At 39.8% G+C, this 19227-nt stretch overlaps 1 protein-coding gene across 1 annotated transcript in view; it reads left to right on the top strand.

Moving 5' to 3' along the window:
* Window positions 1–19227, top strand: part of XIRP2 (xin actin binding repeat containing 2) — a 371706-nt gene that overhangs the window by 304702 nt on the left and 47777 nt on the right. Inside the window, exon 3 of the mRNA XM_062187547.1 lies at window positions 15599–15759. Within this exon, the coding sequence (XP_062043531.1) occupies window positions 15599–15759 (161 nt within the window). The remainder of the gene's footprint in view (window positions 1–15598; window positions 15760–19227) is intronic.

Raw genomic sequence — 19227 nt, forward strand, 5'->3', positions numbered from 1 at the left:
TTACTTAAGATTACTGGACAGAGTGTCAAATCCATGGGCTGGATTTCTCTAAGGCAAAAGGTAAATTGATTTACTACCTTTCATTATTCAAAGGAAAAGTGTGATTAGTAGGAGAAAAGCTGCTACAGCATCTGTTTCTAACTTGGTGAGAGTTAGTTCGATGATTTGGACTTTCCTTTAATATTCTTTGTAAGAATAAATTTCACATGCTCACCAACAGAGAGGAGAAAGCTAGGAAGACAGTAAAGAATTGAGAAATTATTAAAAACAGATCCAGTTTTGGCTGCTTAGAATGCTTTTACCATCGAAATGATTTAAGTTAATAGCCAGCAAGTAATTAACTTTCTTATCTCTGCCTACACTCAGACAACGTAAAGATGAGCAAGCCAGGGAGATGGTTTTCAAAGCTGGAAATGATTAAAGTTCCTCTCCATTGTATTACTGTTGCTGGTTTTTGAACTGTTGAGTGCCAACAGTGTACTTTGAGCTCAACAAAATAGTTCCATACACATGAAATAGCTTCATATGGAATTTTACAAAGCCTGTAATACAAAAGCCAATCATTTTAGAAAAAGATTTTAAGCTCTTATGCGTAGGTCATCTCCATCTACTGATAAACTACTTTAACCCAGAATGCAACCACTTTCTGTGTATTCAGGGGACCCCTATGGCTTTAGGGCTGGAGTGGATATTTTAGCCAGTTTTTCAGAGCCAGGCACACTTGCTATTAATCAATGATTGAGTTTGCCCACCATCTCTCCATGGATGCTCATCTCCAGGATGAGCACATATGCATGCTATTTCCCACATTTTATTTCCAGCCTAGAAAAACATAAAGGAGACAAATTCTCCTCACAAAGGCATTGACCCCTAGTAACTGAGCTACACATAATATCATAGGGAGGTTTGGGAACAGAAAATACAGAAATGGAGTAGTAGCAATAGGATAAAAGGGGAGGAAAATAAATTATACCACAAAAAAGCAATTCAGCAAGAGGTGGAATAATGTAGAGTGATGTGAAATTTGGGGGTTTCCTTGATTAGAGACTGCAAGAAAGGGATAGAACTTGATTTAAATAATAATAATCTGTATTCAAACGAACTGAACATAACAATACCTCCTTATTTAGGAGTTTTCTTCACAATGTAAAGTTCTGTAACATGCAGGTACTTTGTAGGGCAACATGGAACAAAACGTACATGAAAGATGTGTTTTCTTCTCTCCTTTTGGGAGGAAGCCACAAGGGCAGCTGTTATCACTTGGCATGGTCCTGTCAAGTCCCCTGGTCCCAAGCCTCATAGGAAATTTTAAACAGTAAATACCTTGGAACAATGGTTTTGTGGTTTGACTTAAAATCATAGTTCAGGGGAAGATAAAAACTTTGGGGCAGAAAGAGCAGCAAATTTGTCACCAATGCGTGATATGCTATGGTGATTTTCATGAGCTTTGTATTTTTAGAAGACTCAGAATGCTTACTGGTGAAATATTGGTAGTCCACTAGTGCTAAAACACAGATAAGATAAACCTTTAAATATCATATGCATTTACTGATTTTTCTTTTTTGTATCATTTTCTCCATCCCACAACCATGTCAGTAGGACTATCCTGAGTTCCTCACTCCGGTGCCAACTGGTAACTATCCATTCTGTGTTCTATCAGACAAGGTGGACCCTTGGCTTGTAGAAAGGAAGGGAACACTTCTTGGGGTGGTAAAGAGGCTTTCGATGCAGATGGAGCACAATGAAATCCTGCTCTTGTTCATTTGTCGGTTTTGAGATATAGAGAAGCATCTGAATTTTTCTGTATTGCAAACTTCCTATCTGTGAATTCTTATCTGAATAATAATACTTGAGGTGTATAATAAAAACACAGCGTGATTGGGAGCTGGGGGCATTTGTTATTTCTATGTGCAAGATACTGCATAAAACTCTACTTGTACAAACATTCAGCTCCGCAACCACTTAGGCTGGTTCTATTATCATGCCCTTTATAGTTTAAATAATAGAGATTTAGAAAAGTTAGGGCCGGCGCTGTGGCTTAACAGGCTAATCCTCTGCCTTGCAGCGCTGGCACACCAGGTTCTAGTCCCGATTGGGGCGCCAGACTCTATCCCGGTTGCCCCTCTTCCAGGCCAGCTCTCTGCTATGGCCCAGGAAGGCAGTGGAGGATGGCCCAAGTCCTGTACCCGCATGGGAGACCAGGAAAAGCACCTGGCTCCTGATTTGGGATCAGCGTGATGCTCCGGCTGCAGTGCGCAGGCTGCAGCGGCCATTGGAGGGTGAACCAATGGCAAAAAAGGAAGACCTTTCTCTCTGTCTCTCTCTCTCTCACTATCCACTCTGCCTGTCAAAAAAAAAAAAAGAAAGAAAGAAAATGAAAAGTTAGGCAATTTGCTTCAAGTAAAATGTAAGTGTCAGAGACTATAAATTAGGTCTTCTGGGCCTAAAGCTGATGGGTAGGCCCTTGTGGAAATGCCTTATTGTACATGAAGTGCCCAAGATGGAGACTGGCAGAAAACGGTTTTCAAACCTAGCCTGAAGGAACTTGCACACCAACGGAAGTTGAGAGAAGCATAGAGTACTGAGACACCTGTAGTTACACTTAAGAATGAGAAGTACAGGGTCGGCGCTGAGGCGTGGTGGGCTAAGCCCCCTCCTGCGGTGCCAGCATGTCCCATTGGGCACCAGTTCTAGTCCCAGCTGTCCCTCTTCAAATCCAGCTCTCTGCTAATGGCCTGGGAAAGCAGTGGAGAATGGCCCAAGTGCTTCGGACCCTGCACCCATGTAGGAAACCTGGAAGAAGTTCCTGGATTTGGATCAGCTCAGTTGTGGCCATTTGGGGAGTAAAATAAGTGGGTGGAAGACTTTTCTCTGTGACTCTGCCTCTCAAATAAATAAACAGCTTTTTTAAAAAAGAATGATAAGTACATAATATAATCAGAAGTGTAATTATAAAATGTGTGGGGCTGCAGCAGAGGAACCTCCTCTATGCCTGGATTAAAACTCAAAGGGAAATAGAGCCACTAAGAGGCTACATGTGACTTGGAGCCCTCTTCAGATCCCAGCCTGCCACCTGGAAAATGGTCTAATTTAGAAGTTGGCATGGAAATGAAACAACCTGTTATATTTCTGTTTTTAGACATGAAGTTAAACCAATAGTTCTTTTTTTTTGTAAAAAAAATTTATTTATTTACTTGAAAGTCAGAGTTACACATAGAGAGAAGGAGAGGCAGAGAGTCAGAGAGAGAGAGAGAGAGAGAGAGAGAGATCTTCCATCTACTGGTTCACTCCCAAGTTGGCTGGAACAGCTGGAGCTGTGCCAATACAAAGCCAGGAGACAGAATTTTCTTCAGGGTCTCTCACACGGGTGCAGGGGCCCAAGGACTTGAGCCATCTTCTACTGCTTTCCAGATCAGAAGTGGAGCATCTGGGAATTGAATCGGCACCCAAATGGGATGCCAGCACTGCAGGTGGTGGCTTTACTCACTCTGCCACAGCACCAACCCCTCAATGCTTATTAAGATATTGTATTTCTTCCTTTAAAAAATAATATTTGAGAGAGTGCACTCCAATCCACTGATTCACCTCCTAAATTCCTACAATGACTGGGGCTGGGCCCATGCCAAAGCCTGGAGCCACAAACGTGATCCAGGTCTCCAGCATAAGAAGCAGGAATCCAATTGCTTGAGCCTCCCAGGGTCTGTATTTGTAGGAAGCTAGACTCAGAAGCCAGACCTGGGAATTGAACTCAAGTATTCCAATGTGGGATACAGACATCTTAAACTCTGGGCTTAAAAGCCCACCACATATATTGTATGTCTTAAGGATCTATCTGGAGTTTTCCCTTTCTCCCCTTTTCCCGTGGAACATGACTGAATCTAGTGCCAACTGATCTGGCTGCAGCCCTGAGCGCTATGCCTGGCCAGCAGTGGTTCATTTGCTTGCCATCCGCTCGGATCTGTATGTGATACTTTCTCAGATTTGATTTCTGTAGTTACCAGTGCAGTTGAACTGCATAACTTGGTTTGATTTCTAATTCAAACTCAAGTTTATAAGAATGAAAAGGAGTTACTTAGAGTTAACAAAATTGTTTATTGGTTTTCCTTTTATTTATTCCTAGATTACACTAAAATCAGTATCTATAAAGATTCATGTGTGAATATTTAAGAAGCAGAAAGGAAGATTTATCTTAATTAAAGATTGATTTTGAAATAAAAACACTGTTTTTTTTTAGTGATAATGTATCCACATAAGAGACTGTATTGAGTTGAATAACCTTGTAGGTGAAAATACCCACAATCAGTGCCAGGTTCAGTGACTTATTATTTGACTTTACCTTTGACTTTACCTTGATCATTACTCCCTCATCAGGGAAATGGGAATAAACTGCCTACCAGACATGACTTTTATGAGACTGGTTATACAATATATGTAAAATGATTAATACATAATAAATACTCATTAACTGACATCTCTAATTATTATAATGTCACGTAATTCTCATTGTGCTAGTGAAACGTCCAGCAAGAGACTTGTACTGTAAAAACATGCATCATCTGCAGGCATTTAATGATTCTAATTTATTTTACTATTTCAGTGAAATTTTAGTCGATTATTGATTTTTTTAAGCTGGCCAATTTTCTAAGCCAAGTAATTAGTTTAAAAATATTTAATAGAACTATGATTAAATTTTCAGATATGCTCAAACTAGCAATGTTGTTATACTAATAATCATCTACTTTCTTATTAAATTCTGTGCACACATAACTGCTCTCGTACCAAAAGTACCTCCTGTGAGGTGATAGATGAACAGATGAATCTTTAGAACAAGAAGTTACTATAATTATAAATGATTATTTTCTTATTCAGAGAGATTAGAATCTGATGGGACATTAGATCCAAGTACTTTTTAAATAAATTTTATATATTTATTTGGAAGGCATAGTTACAGAGAAAGAGGGAGGGACAAGGAGAGATTTTCCAAACAATGGTTCACTTGAGAAGCCTGGAACTCTCTTCAGGCCTCCCACATGAGTAACAGGGGCCCAAGCATTTGGTCCATTTTCTGCTGCTTTCCCAGGCGCATTAACAGAGAGCTATACTGGAAGCAGAGCAGCTGGAACTCAAACTGGCACCCTTAAGGGATGCTGGCATCACAGGTAGCAGTTTCACCCACAAAGCCACAATGCCAGTCCCTAAAAGTGAGTTTTATGTGTAAGTAGGTGGCCATTTCTTCTTTAGGACATAAAGAGTAACTTCAAAGATATGTCCATCATACAGGCGTTTGGACATACACAACTGCACAAGTTGGGGGAGCTGGAACTGACATATGCCTTAGAAAGACCCTAGTGTGTAGTAATTCTTGACTTGGACAGAACGATGTGTATGTGCACAGTGAATGCTTGTGTTGGTTTTCAGTCGCTGCTGTAACTAATGACCACAAACATACTAAATTAAAACAGCACAAATTAAATACAGTATTGCAGTTCCAGTTCTGAGGTCCAGAATGTGTATCACTGAGCCAAAATGAAGTTTCATCTGAGCCATGGTTTCTCCAATAGCTCTGGAGAGAATCTGTTTTCTTGCCTTTGCCAGCCTTCAGAAGCTTCCCGTATTCCTTCATTCATCAAGGCCAGCAGTATAAGTCTGCAAGTCTCTATGACTCCTGTTGTCACATCTTTGTCTCTCAGTCTCCTGCTCCCTCTTTCTACTCTTGAGGACCCTTTTGACTTTATTGAACCCACCTAAATAAACTGGAGTCATTTGTTCATCTCAAAATTCTTCATCACATCTGCTTAACCTCCCTTTTGCCACATAATTTAGCATTCACAGGTTCTGGTGGTTACGGTGTGAAATCTTTGAGGGAACAAATATTCTGCCTCCTACAGTGCTGAATCTCACCATCTCTGGTGGGCAACTGGATTGACAAGATTTCTTCCAATATCACAGACTAGGAGAATGCTGGCCAGGGAAGAGTTAGCAAGAGAGCAATAGCTAATCCTTTTCATTACCATGAGACATGCTTTTGATAAAACACGATAACCAGATATGAATAGATGGATGTTTTTGGAAAGTGACAAGGGTATGGGGGACTTCAAAAATGCATGGAGAGGCCGGTGCCGTGGCGCTGTAGGTTAATCCTCTGCCTTTGGTGTCAGCATCCAATATGGGTGGTGGTTCTAGTCCCGGCTGCTCCATTTCCAGTCCAGTTCTCTGCTGTGGCCTGGGAAAGCAGTAGAAGATGGCCCAAGTGCTTGGGCCCCTGCACCCATGTGGGAGACCAGGAAGAAGTGCCTGGCTCCTGGCTTCAGATCAGCGCAGCTCTGGCCATTGCAGCCATTTGGGGAGTAAACCAACGGAAGACCTTTCTCTCTGTCTCTCCCTCTCACTGTCTGTAACTCTTAACTCTCAAATAAAATAAATAATAAAAAATGCATGGAGGCCGGCACCGCGGCTCAATAAGCTAATCCTCCGCCTAGTGGTGCTGGCACACCGGGTTCTAGTCCTGGTCGGGGCACCGGATTCTGTCCCGGTTGCCCCTCTTCCAGGCCAGCTCTCTGCTGTGGCCAGGGAGTGCAGTGGAGGATGGCCCAAGTGCTTGGGCCCTGCACCCACATGGGAGACCAGGAGAAGCACCTGGCTCCTGCCATCGGATCAGCGTGGTGCGCCGGCTGCAGCGCGCCAGCCGCGGCGGCCATTGGAGGGTGAACCAACGGCAAAAAAGGAAGACCTTTCTCTCTGTCTCTCTCTCTCACTATCCACTCTGCCTGTCAAAATTTTTTTAAAAAAATGCATGGAATGTGGGATTAAAAGATAAGTTTATTTTGATGGGACAAATTTTGAAATCCATGCATAGCTTATTCATAATACACATATTTCCATGAACTTTTTGAAGTACCCTCTTACATGTCATAACACAACGCATTTGTGTGGTAATACGATCAGAGAGAGAACAGTTCAAAAATGAGATCTGATTCACTGTATTCATATGCTAGAAGGATGCTACAAGATGGATGTTGTGCTGTCATGACATGCACTTCTACTCACTTTGCTCCTTTGATTTCCCTCTCCATGATTTTAAGAACTATAAATTATTGCAAGACTGTGCAGTGCACTTGCTTTTTTCTTTTGTTCTCTATTTCTTGGTTCTATAATATTTAAATGAGGATAAGAATATATAAAACTAAAATTGATTACAAATTTGGTTTGGCAGCAGCATTCTGAATCTTTAAGAGATGACTTTTATCATTAGCTGAGGGATAGACAAATATTAAGATTTACAGAAAAATGTATTCATGCCAACAGCTCTGAGGCATGAAGTGTCTATCGGTATGATATCCTGCACACAAATACAAACTCAGTTATCATCATATATTTAGACTTTATAGAATTTACTTTATTACTTCTGCAAATTTAGTTCTAAATCAACTGTCTAAGTACTGAACAGTTAACTTCTTTGTAATGTACCCAGAACAAAATAGCAGGGTGCCACCAAAGCTGTGCTTGCCTTCTTGAACACGGTATCTACGATCACATCGGCTTCACAGACACCCATTTGACTTTCTAGCATGTTTCTTGTTGGTTCTCACTTGGGACTAAAATAAGGCTTCCTGGGTAGAGTTCCACAAATTTCTGAGGAAAAACAATTGAATTCTAGTTTTTCTGCTAAACAGTTTAAACTATTCAAAATTAGAATTTATTTTATGTCATTATTTTACACTGCATTAGCCATCTAGGGATTTTTTTTTAAATATTTTCATTGTATATGCATTGTGAGTCAGTTCACAACAGAAAAAGATATCTCTTTGTTGTTTGAATTTTTCTTCAGTTGTTTACTGGGAAAGGTGATTTTTCATTTGTTCGTTTTTTGGACACTTGGACTTCTTGAGGGCATAGAACTTAGTTGAGCACAGAACCCGGAGCTAGAATGCGTGGCTTCCCTTCCCAACTCTGCAGCTTACAAGCCACTTGATCTGGAGCAAGTTTTACCACCTTCTGCATGCCTGTTTCTTTATTGTTAAAATGGAGATAAAAAATAAAAGTGGTCTCTAACCTCCTCGGGTGATTGAGAGCATTAAATGGATGGATATCTATCTGATGCATAGAAAGTACTATAAGCATATTTGCTATTATTTTTTTCCACTTGTGAATCATTCTATTGAATCCTTTGTACCTTAATAACAATGCTAGTGTTTGTTCAGACCTATTAGCATTCTTTATTGAAACCTTTTTTTTTTATAGGCAGAGTTAGACAGTGAGAGAGAGAAAGAGACAGAGAGAAAGGTCCTCCTTTCCATTGGTTCACCCCACAAATGGCCGCTATGGCCGGCACGCTGTGCCAATCTGAAGCCAGGAGCTAGGTGCTTCCTCCTGGTCTTCCATTCAAATGCAGGGCCCAAACACTTGGGCCATCCTCCACTGCCTTCCCGGGGCACAGCAGAGAGCTGGACTGGAAGAGGAGCAACCAGAACAGAATCTGGCACCCCAACTGGGACTAGAACCCGGTGTGCCGGCGCCGCAGGCATAGGATAAGCCAAGTAAGCTGTGGCGCTGGCCTCTTTATTGAGATCTAACATAACATCATCTGTTCTAATTGTTTCTTTCAAGTTTTCCTTTTCTCTTATGAATTATGCCCAAATTAATTTGTACATTGTATTTTTGTGCTTAGACAATTCAATTGAAATCATTTTATTAACTACTCATGTCTATAAAACTTTTCATTGTTTTTCAAAGACTTAACTCTTTAGCCTATCTGGTATTCCATTTGCAATATGCTGTGAGGTGAGGATCTCTTTTCATGTTTTCCTCAAAATCATTACCAAATTTTCCCAACACAATTTGCTGATAATGCTAAGGTTTCATGCTCCTGGATTTTCCTCTTAAACACTCACATGGCCAACTCCATTTCAGTGTAGATGTTTCATTTTTCAGGATGCCTTGTTTCCTGACACCTGCCTCACTGACATGCCCAGGTGGATTATGTCTCCCTAAAGGCTACTAACTCAACTGATTCAAATGCATGAACATATTGGGCTTATAATTAATTGTGTCTCTCTCCAACTAGACTGGAAAAATCTGGAAGATAGGAAGTTGTCTCCTGCTTTGTAAATAATATTTATTACATTATATATATATTAAAATAACCATATTAATTATGTAATTCAAATAGGTTTTTTTGGAATTTCATATGGCAACAATGAAGAAAGATATGTAAAAGTCACCCATCTATAAGGTTTTCTTTGTTCTTGTTTATTGATAGTATCTTTTTTTATATACTGTACTGACAAACATGCAGTGTTATAAAATTATTACAGCTCCACAGTGGGATGGTATCTTTGGTATACAAAATGACCCTCTATTTAATTTAATATTCTTTTTTTAACAACAGTTTGAATTAAAGGAATATAGCCATAAATTTGCCTGTGTAAATTTTGTAAAAGATTTATTTATTTATTCATTCATTCATTCATCCATTTGAAAAACAGGGTGGTGGAGAGGAGTTTCTGTGATGAAGAAATAAAATTCAGGGGTGAGCTTTGTGGCTCAACTGTTGGGCAGACACTTTGAACACACACATCCAATATCAGAGTGCCTGATTCACATCCCAGCTATTCCTTTTCTGACCCAGAGTCTTGCTAATGCAGCCTGGGAGGCAGATTATGATGGCTGAAGTGGTTGAGTCCTTGCCCCCTGCTTGGGAGACTCAAATGGAGTTCCAGGCTCCTGGCTTTGACCCAGTGTAACCCTAGCGGTTGTGGACAGCTGGAAAGTGACCTAATGGATAGAAGATTTCATTCTCATTTTCTCTCTCTTCAAAATGAATAAAGAAGTAAATATTTTTTACAAAAAGAAATCTTACCAATTTCACTAAGAATATATACACATATATATCATATACACACACATACTATAATGATATCGTCATTTATCTAATTTGTATCAGATTTTTAGATAATTGTTTAATGGGAAATGAGGATATATATATCACTTCTTAGTGTGACAAGAACTTTTTTTGAGATTTATTTATTTATTTATTTATTTGAAAGGCAGAATGAGGAAGAGAGAGCACTTCCATCCACTGGTTCACTCCCCAATTGCCTACAATAACCAGGGCTATACCAAGCAAAAACCAGAAGCTGGAAACTCCAATCAGGTCTCTCATATATGTGGCATGAACCAAGTCATTGGAGACATCATCTGCTGCCTCCCAGGTGCATTATCAGGGTATGGATTGGCGCAGAGTAGCTGGGACTCAAACTAGTGCTCCAGTATGGGAGACAAGCATCCCAAGTTGTGTCTTAACCCATTACACCACAATGCTCACCCCATGTTTTATAAACCGTCGAATGCCAAACTTGAAATTTCCTACACAGCTAATTTAAGATGTTTATATTAAATGTATTAAGGATCTCTTTTAAATATTTATCAATATTAACCTTTACATATTTGCTTTTTTTTAAAATTTTCTTTATTCATTTGGAAGGCAGAGTTACAGAGGGAAAGGGCGAGAGAGACAGAGAGAAAGGGATCAATCTTCCATTCAACGATCTGCTCCCCAAATGGCCAAAGTGGCCAGGGCTGTGCCTGGCCAAAACCAGGAGCCAGGAGCTTCTTCCAGGTCTCTCACATGGGTGCAGTGGCCCAGGCACTTGGGCCATCCTCCACTGCCCTCCCAGGTGCACCAGCAGGGAGCTGGATTGGAAGTGGAGCAGCAGAGACTCTAACCAGCACCTACAGGGGATCCCAGCACTGCAGGCTGGAGCTTAACCTGATATGCCACAATGCCAGCGATGTAACCTTCACATACTTGAAGAATTCTTTCTCTGTTAATAGGTTAAGAAATTTGGCCAGCACCATGGCTCACTTGGTTAATACTATGCCTGTGGCGCTGGCAGCCCGGGTTCTAGTCCCGGTTGGGGCGCCGGATTCTGTCCCGCTTGCTCCTCTTCCAGTCCAGCTCTCTGCTGTGGTCCAGGAAGGCAGTGGAGGTTGGCCCAAGTGTTTGGGCCCTGCACCCGCATGGGAGACCAGGAGGAAGCACCTAGCTCCTGGCTTCAGATCAGCGCAGCGCGCCAGCTGTAGCGGCCATTTGTGGGGTGAACCAACAGAAGGAAGACCTTTCTCTCTGTCTCTGTCTCTCTGTCTCTCTCTCTCTCACTGTCTAATTCTGCCTGTCCAAAAACAAAAAAAAAAAATAGGTTATGAAATTAGAATAAAATTGCAGGATGAACTAATTACATTGACTATTCCTCATTGTTTTCTGATACTGAAATCTTAGAACCATTATTTTATCACTTGCAAGGAAACTGAACTCTTCTGTATCCAGTTGCAGACATATGAAAGGAAGGAATAATATTCAATTGTTCTTTTTTTATCTTTTTTAAAATTTATTTTTAAGGAATACAAATTTCGTAAATACAACTTTAGGAATATAATTATTATTCCCACCATACCTGCCATCCCACCCACATTCCCACCCCTCCTCTTCCTCCATCTCCCTTTGCCGGTCCCATTCTCCATTAAGATTCATTTTCAATTAATTTTGTACATGGAAGACCAAAGCTATACTAAGTAAAAATTTCAACAATTTGTGCACACACACACACATACACACAAACTGTTTGAGAATTGGTTTCACAGTTAACTCTCAATACAACTCATTGAGGACAGAGGTCATGCATAGGGAGTTAGCGCACAGTGACTCCTGTTGTTAATTTAACAATTAACACTCTTATGTATGACATCAGGTGACCACCCGAGGTTCAATTGTTCTTAAAAATGTTTTAGGGGCCAGTTCTGTGGCTCAATAGGTTAAACCTCCGCCTGTCGCACTGGCATCCCATATGGGCACCTGTTCTAGTACCGACTGCTCCTCTTCTGATCCAGCTCTCTGCTATGGCCTGGGAAAGCAGTAGAAGATGGTCCCAGTACTTGAGCCCCTAGACACGCATGCAAGAACTGGAAGAAGCTCCTGACTCCTGGCTCTGGATCGGCCCAGCTCCGTCATTATGGCCTTTCTGGGAGTAAACCAGTAAATGGAAGAACTTTCTCTGTCTCTCCCACTCACTGTCTGTAACTCTACCTCTGAAATAAATAAATAGAATCTTTTTAAAACTGCTTTAAACATGGGCTTTCCATAGACAGTAAAATTCAGGAAGACATAATAAATTCCTGTAAAAACTTCACTGATTCATCATTATTTCGGTTTTAAATACCATAGAAGGAAAGTATATATTTAAGGACTGATAAAATACATCTATAGTCACTCTGTCTCTCATGCTTTAGGGAAAGAGAAATGGACATAAATTGGATCTAGCTGAAGTCTATAAATTTTTATGTTACAAAAATCATCATGGGGGCTGGCGCTCTGGTGTAGAAGGTTAAGCCTCTGCGTGAGGGTCTGGCATCCCATATGGGCGCCAGTTTGAGTCCCGATTGCTCCACTTACGATTCATTTGAGGAGTGAAACAGCAGATGGAAGATCTCAACTCTCTGTCTCTCTCTCTGTCTCTCTCTCTCTCTGTAACTCTGCCTTTCAAATAAAATAAATAAATCTTTTAAAAAATCATGCAAATCTTTTCCATAACAACTTCAGAGTTCTTATAAAACATATTCTATGGTATCTAATAGTTGCCATCATAACAGATTTTATTTTTACTGCTTTATTTTCTTTCAAAGTGACTATATATCATTTGTGTTTTATAAAAATTTTGTATTTCACTGAGAATTAATTATTGACTAGATCAGAAATTATTTTCATATAAGCAAATAAATGAAAGCTTTCTATATTTAAAGTGTGATGGATCCTAAACTCAGCCATACCATTAACTCTAGAGCTGTCAGATAATCCACTGAAGATCTCTGGATTTTTGTTTACTCATCTGCACAGTGAATTACCTCTAAACCCCAGAGACAAGAGACTTCTATCAAAATGATTTTGCAGTATTAATATTTATAAGGCTTTCTTACAAAAAGAGTCATCTGAACATTATTTTTCCTTGCCTCTTTTTCACTTCAGCCATATAGCTTGTTTTGCCTCTGTTTTACACACTTACCACTTTCATCATTCCATATTTTTCCACAGGAATTGTATGACAACAGGCCTCTTTGTTCTTCTATGTATTGTTTCTCTTTAAAAGTATACTTAATCTCATTTTCACTACTTTCCCTTCCAAATTACATTCAAGTATTTCAAAATAGAACATTATGAGGTCAGACACTTCATGTTCCTGTTTCTTTTACACACATCACTAAGGAAGGAACCATTTTGCCAACCACAGATATTTATCCCAGGTGTTTTCAGCACCCAGATAAAAGTAGATAGGTTTACTGCGTTATAGTAGACTGAGGATTCAGTAGTCTCACTTTTAAGACAGAAAAATGATAAATGTTGCCTTAGAAATTTAAGAAACCACATAGATATTGCCTGTGAGCTCAAGGCAATTTTTCTACTCCATGATGCTACCTGAATATGCAATTATTTGATGCAAGGGGGAATAATGAAAGAGAGAGAGTGTGTGTGTGTGTGTGTGTATTTTTCTGATCTGCCTACAATGCTAGGATGCAATGGATTCTGAATATTTTAATACCCAGGAGAAAAATTTTCTTAACCAGTAACCTTGGGCATGTTCCAGTAGAATGAAAAGTGATAAAAAACTGAACATTGAAAAGTAAACACTGCTTTAAATTTTAGCAAAAATAAATAAATTGACTTCCTATTAAGAGTAATAAAAGAATGACAACTTTAATGAATAAGATACAAAATAAAATTTGTATTTTAATGTGGAAAATCTTTAGGGGGCATGTTCAATAAAATTGATCTGGCTCATTCACAACAAAATAAAACAGTACAGTTGAATACGAACTAATTTCAGCTGTGCAGACAATCCACAGGGAAAATAAAGATGTCTTTTTTTTTCAATGTGAGAAAAACTTTTAATGTTTTTTGGGGGCATATCTTTTTTATCAGGATGTACTGGGGGAATTTGCTTTTAAAAGATTTGAAGTTTTGGATGACAGGTGAATTTCAAAGATAACTGATATTTTTGGTGAACACATCTGTGCTGCACAATCATAGCATTCATATAATACAACTTCTAATTCCTTTAGATTGTGTATTTTTGATGGCATGTTGAATTAAATAGGTTTGCAATTTTAATTAAATATATGAAAATGTTTATTTGAATGGGAAGTCTCCTTGGAAAATAAAATACTCAGGGAGGGAGTAAAAATGCTAATGACTTTTCATTTTTTCTGGGCCACATAAGTTTTTCTCAACTGCTGTTGAGTACATAAGCCTTAAATACCCTAATGGGAAAAGCATATAATTCAACAACATGGTTGAATATGGGGCTGTGGGTTGAGGAAGGAGAGAAGGGAAACAGAGAGGAGAAGCAATGATTTGGATGTTACCTGGAGTTGTCTGGACCTTGGTCCCTGGTTATTAAATCAAACCAAACTAGATAATAAAGTACCCCAAAGATCCCCAACCTGTGAGCCCCAGAAACCACCAACCCTTAGAGTCAAAGGCAGAAGGGACACAAGTGAGTGATGAATGGACTTAAAAAGCACACACACATGCACACACACACACCTATAGTGTACACTGAGCTCTTGAATTTGTTTTGTAATCAAACTTATCTAAGAAAGAATAATAGAACATGGAGCATAGTGATAACATACAAAAGAACAATTTAAAAACTAATTTTGTGGCCAGTTGCAGCATATGTTAAATAACCACAGAGTCCTTATGTTCCTTTCACAAAAGGAAATGCTTAGACATCTTTTATGTCTTCTTATGCCTACAAGGAGTTGGTTAGATTAGGGTAAACTAGATGATCTCTGAGATATTTCTGTTTCTGTTCCTCTGTGATCATGAATTAGTCTTTTGCTGTTTTCAGACAGATAATTCATACTACCATGAATTTTTATCAGGTATATGGCTTTAAAAGGGAAAATGGATGATTGAAAAAGCTGTTTCTAATGATATTATTATTCCTTTCTCATGTAATACTGTGGATAAAAGAAAAAAATCCTGTCTGTAATTCTCACAGCACTCACATATTTCAGCTAGATGTATGTCTTCTTGAAGGTTGAGGGGTACAGAGAGAAGCCAAGAGCAATTTTGAGTTTTATAAAAGATTTAGTTAAACCAGGTTCAAATCTGCTATTTATTGTGTGAAGCTGGGAATGTTTTCTTAATGTCCATGCATCTCTGTTTTCTTATATTGAAATTTCAGCCAATAACAACTCTTGCCTCATAAAGTTGTTAGACAAGTAAATGCCTTTATATCATTTGAGGAATTCTAAATATTAACATTATATATCTATTAATAAACACAAGCAATTCACTATGATAATTGCAGGAGTAGGAGGGAGACAATCTTTCTTGATGTTCACACAGCATATGTTCCTACATAGGAATTTGTACCTTCACTTGAAGACTTAAAAAAAGAGGATGATTGTGAAACACTGACAGTGTGAAATGTTGTAGTCTGTTTAATGAGACCAGGCAGTTTAAACATCTTCACTGTTCACCAGGTACTGCTGTTTTCTTTTCAAGTCTTGACATATTTGAACATGCCACATTTGTTTCCAGTGACTGTTGGCCCTAATAAGACCGCGAGTGGACTTGCAGAAGAGAGTGCTGCCGAGAGCGAGGGCGTGTCAGATCCGCACCAGGCCATCTCCCTGAGAGAGCGGATGGCGAGGTACCAGGCAGCTGTTTCCAGGGGGGACTGCCGCAGTTTCTCTGCCAACGTAAGCTGCTCCTTGTGGTTGTGCATTAGAGAGTGTGCCTGCTGTCTGCCCAGACTCCCTTCTCACAATGCAAGAGGGGGAGATGTTGAAAGAACACAAAAATCGTGATTCAGATTTGCACACCTCGGTTAAGCTTCAGCTGTGATACATGAACTTGAAGACCATGGTCACCCCTCTATGAGCTTCAGTTTCCTTAACTGGAAAATGGAACTAATCATCTACCACATAGGGCCTTATTGAGGAATCAAAGAGATAATTTATGTGTACACCGTATGGCACTGTGTAGATGCATTATTATTGATATTATCATTATCACTTAACCTATAGCTATTCTCAGGAAGACCGGGAATTAATTTCAAATTTTAATAATGTGGGTTTGCGTATTGCCCCTCCTTGGTCTCATATATGATTCATTTAAAATCACTGGCAGTGTAATTTCTTTTGCTTTTCTCTGTATGCACTAAATCCATTAGGAGAAGCTTAATCAACACAGAAATGAGAGAGATTAGCAATGTAGGCACTCTGCTAAGCCAATTATGATTGCAGGAGACTGCATAATTTTCTAAGACCACCGATTTTTAGGGCCAGCCCATAATAAAGTCGTATTCAAAAGGATTTATTTTGTATTCTGTGGCCTTCAGCTTAATGGAACATAAGAATATTCTTTTATAATTATAATCTCCAAATTAGTCATGTTGTCAGGTGTGTGTGTGAGGGGAGCAGGAAAAAGAAGGGGATTAGCCAAAATGGTGGTATTTAAAATAGCTACTTTTAACATCCTTCTTTACAAATTATTTAGAGACAAGGCTAACTGCCAAACTCATTAACAACACTGAAATCCAAGATGACATTTAAGTTTTTACATAGTCATTGAAATACACATTAGACACAGCACAGATTTGAAATGAATGTACAGAAGGAACATAAGCTAAATCACTTCCAAAATAAATAGTAGCACTACAATACCTCCTGCCAGTCTTCTTAGCACCCCCTGCTGGATCATTCAGAAACTTCATCTTGGTGTTCTGTATTGGAGAAGTGATTTCTGGGAAAACAGCTAATTTAAAACTGCCTCTTTAGTAAACATATTTCATTTTGGAAGACTCAGGGCCCTCTAAGAGCTAGGAAAATATACAAAAATTGACATCAGGGCATGATTTGTACTTATAATATGCTAAAAATGTTTAAATTGAGCATATAGGAAAATTATTATCTAATACAAAAATCAAAAAAATTCATGCTAACCTGAAAACAATAAACATATATGGAATTTAATTATTCTTAATTTCCTGCCCATTTTTACAGACAAGACAACTGAGGGAAAGTTACTTTTAGGAGATTCTATGGTTAGGTAGTGAGGAAGTCTTGCTAGAATCCTAATTTCTCAACTGCACTACTCCGTTTTTTAAAGATTTATTTATTTATTTGAAAAGCAGAGTTACAGAGAGAGAGACAGACAGAGAGAAAATTCCACCTTCTCCTCAAATGGCTGCAACAACCAGAGCTGGGCCAGGCTGAAGCCAGGAGCCTGGAGCATCTTCTGGGTCTCCCACGTGGGTGCAAGGGCCCAAGTACTTGGGCCATCTTCCACTACTTTCCCAGGCATGTTAGCAGGGAGCCAGATTGAAAGCAGAGCAGCCAAGATCTGAACCAACACCCTTATGGGACACTGGTGCAGCAAGTTATGACTTAACCTGCTGCACCACGGTGCCGGTCCTGACTCCAGTACTCTTTTATACCGGATTTTCTTCCTCCTCTCACACAAGAAAGTATTTTTCGGTCTCCAAAGTAACATACTACTTTATTTTCCCTAAACAAATATAAAACAGAATAACACACTTATCATTCAGAGGAACCCTGCTGAATATGTAAGACAAAGCAAAATAATTGCCTTGTTTGGTCAGTCATATCAAATGTTATATAGTTCTTCCCACCCCACTATACAAAAAAGGCTTGAACTCTGTCTACATAATTACCCCAAATATTTTTTCTTTTTTTAAGATTTATTTATTTATTTGAAAGAGTTACAGAGAGAGGTAGAGTCAGAGAGAGAGAGTCTTCCATCTGCTGATTCACTCCCCAGATGGCCGTAACAGCCAGAGCTGTGCTGATCCAAAGCCAGGAGCCAGGAGCTTCTTCCAGGTCTCCCACATGGATGCAGGAGCCCAAGGACTTGGATCATCCTGCACTGCCCTCCCAGGCCACAGCAGAGAGCTGGATGGGAAGTGGAGCAGCCAGGACTAGAACTGGTGCCCACCTGGGATGCCAGCACTTCAGGCCAGGGCGTCAACCCGTTGCACCACAGTGCCGGCCCCCTACCTCAAATATTTTAAGTGCAAACATCTGGAGTCAAGATTTGGACCCAAGCTGAAGTCACTATATTTTCCATCACATTTAGAAAACTAGCTGTGAGCAGTTTCTCTTTGTCTTAGGACCAGTCAGATGGCATTTAGTTGGGCTTAGATGAAAGTCATTCTCATGAAAAAAGCAGAGATCTGCAGAAGCCCCTAAAGACAGGGGAAGTAACATTTTGCTGAGTGATTAGTTTTAACGCCAGATTCTGTGCTATGCAATTTTATTTCTTTTATCTTTTTTAACACTCACAATATATCTAAATGTATTGCAATGTCCAGTTTATAAAAAAGGAAACAGTCTCAGAAATTCTTTTTTTTTTTTTTTAACAGGCAGAGTGGACAGTGAGAGAGAGACAGAGAGAAAGGTCTTCCTTTTGCCGTTGGTTCACCCTCCAATGGCCGCCGCGGTAGCGCGCTGCGGCCGGCGCACCGCGCTGATCCGAAGCCAGGAGCCAGGTGCTTCTCCTGGTCTCCCATGGGGTGCAGGACCCAAGGACTTGGGCCATCCTCCACTGCACTCCCTAGCCACAGCAGAGAGCTGGCCTGGAAGAGGGGCAACCGGGACAGGATCGGTGCCCCGACCGGGACTAGAACCTGGTGTGCCGGCGCCGCAAGGCGGAGGATTAGCCTAGTGAGCCACGGCGCCGGCCAGTCTCAGAAATTCTAGCTCAAGATTTCAATTGTCCGAAATGGGATTGGAATCACTGTCCAATTTCCCAAATTATGTTATTTCTATAATGCCCTATAACCCATGGACAGTTCTTAATAAAGGAAATTGATGACCATGTAATATATTTACCTAGCTTTAAGTTTAGGTATTTAAATTATCTTACTATTATCAGCATATACTTTAGATAACAAATCTTATTTCTAAGGCAAAGAAATAGAAATGCAGAGTAATAATAGTAGATTTTCACAGGTTCAGCCCAAAGCAATGTCATCTATGTGGTCATTTATGATAACATGGATTGGTTGGGATATTTGGAACATGGGGTAAACAAGGCAAAGCCACAGGAGTGACACCCAGTTGGGCATGGAAGCATTGTCCACAGACTTGAGCAAGTCCTACAACCTCACGTTCTCTGCAAGCTGAACTAAACACAGGAATCTTACC

This window comes from Lepus europaeus, chromosome 1 (genome assembly GCF_033115175.1).
Source record: "Lepus europaeus isolate LE1 chromosome 1, mLepTim1.pri, whole genome shotgun sequence".
NCBI classification, from domain to species: domain Eukaryota; kingdom Metazoa; phylum Chordata; class Mammalia; order Lagomorpha; family Leporidae; genus Lepus; species Lepus europaeus.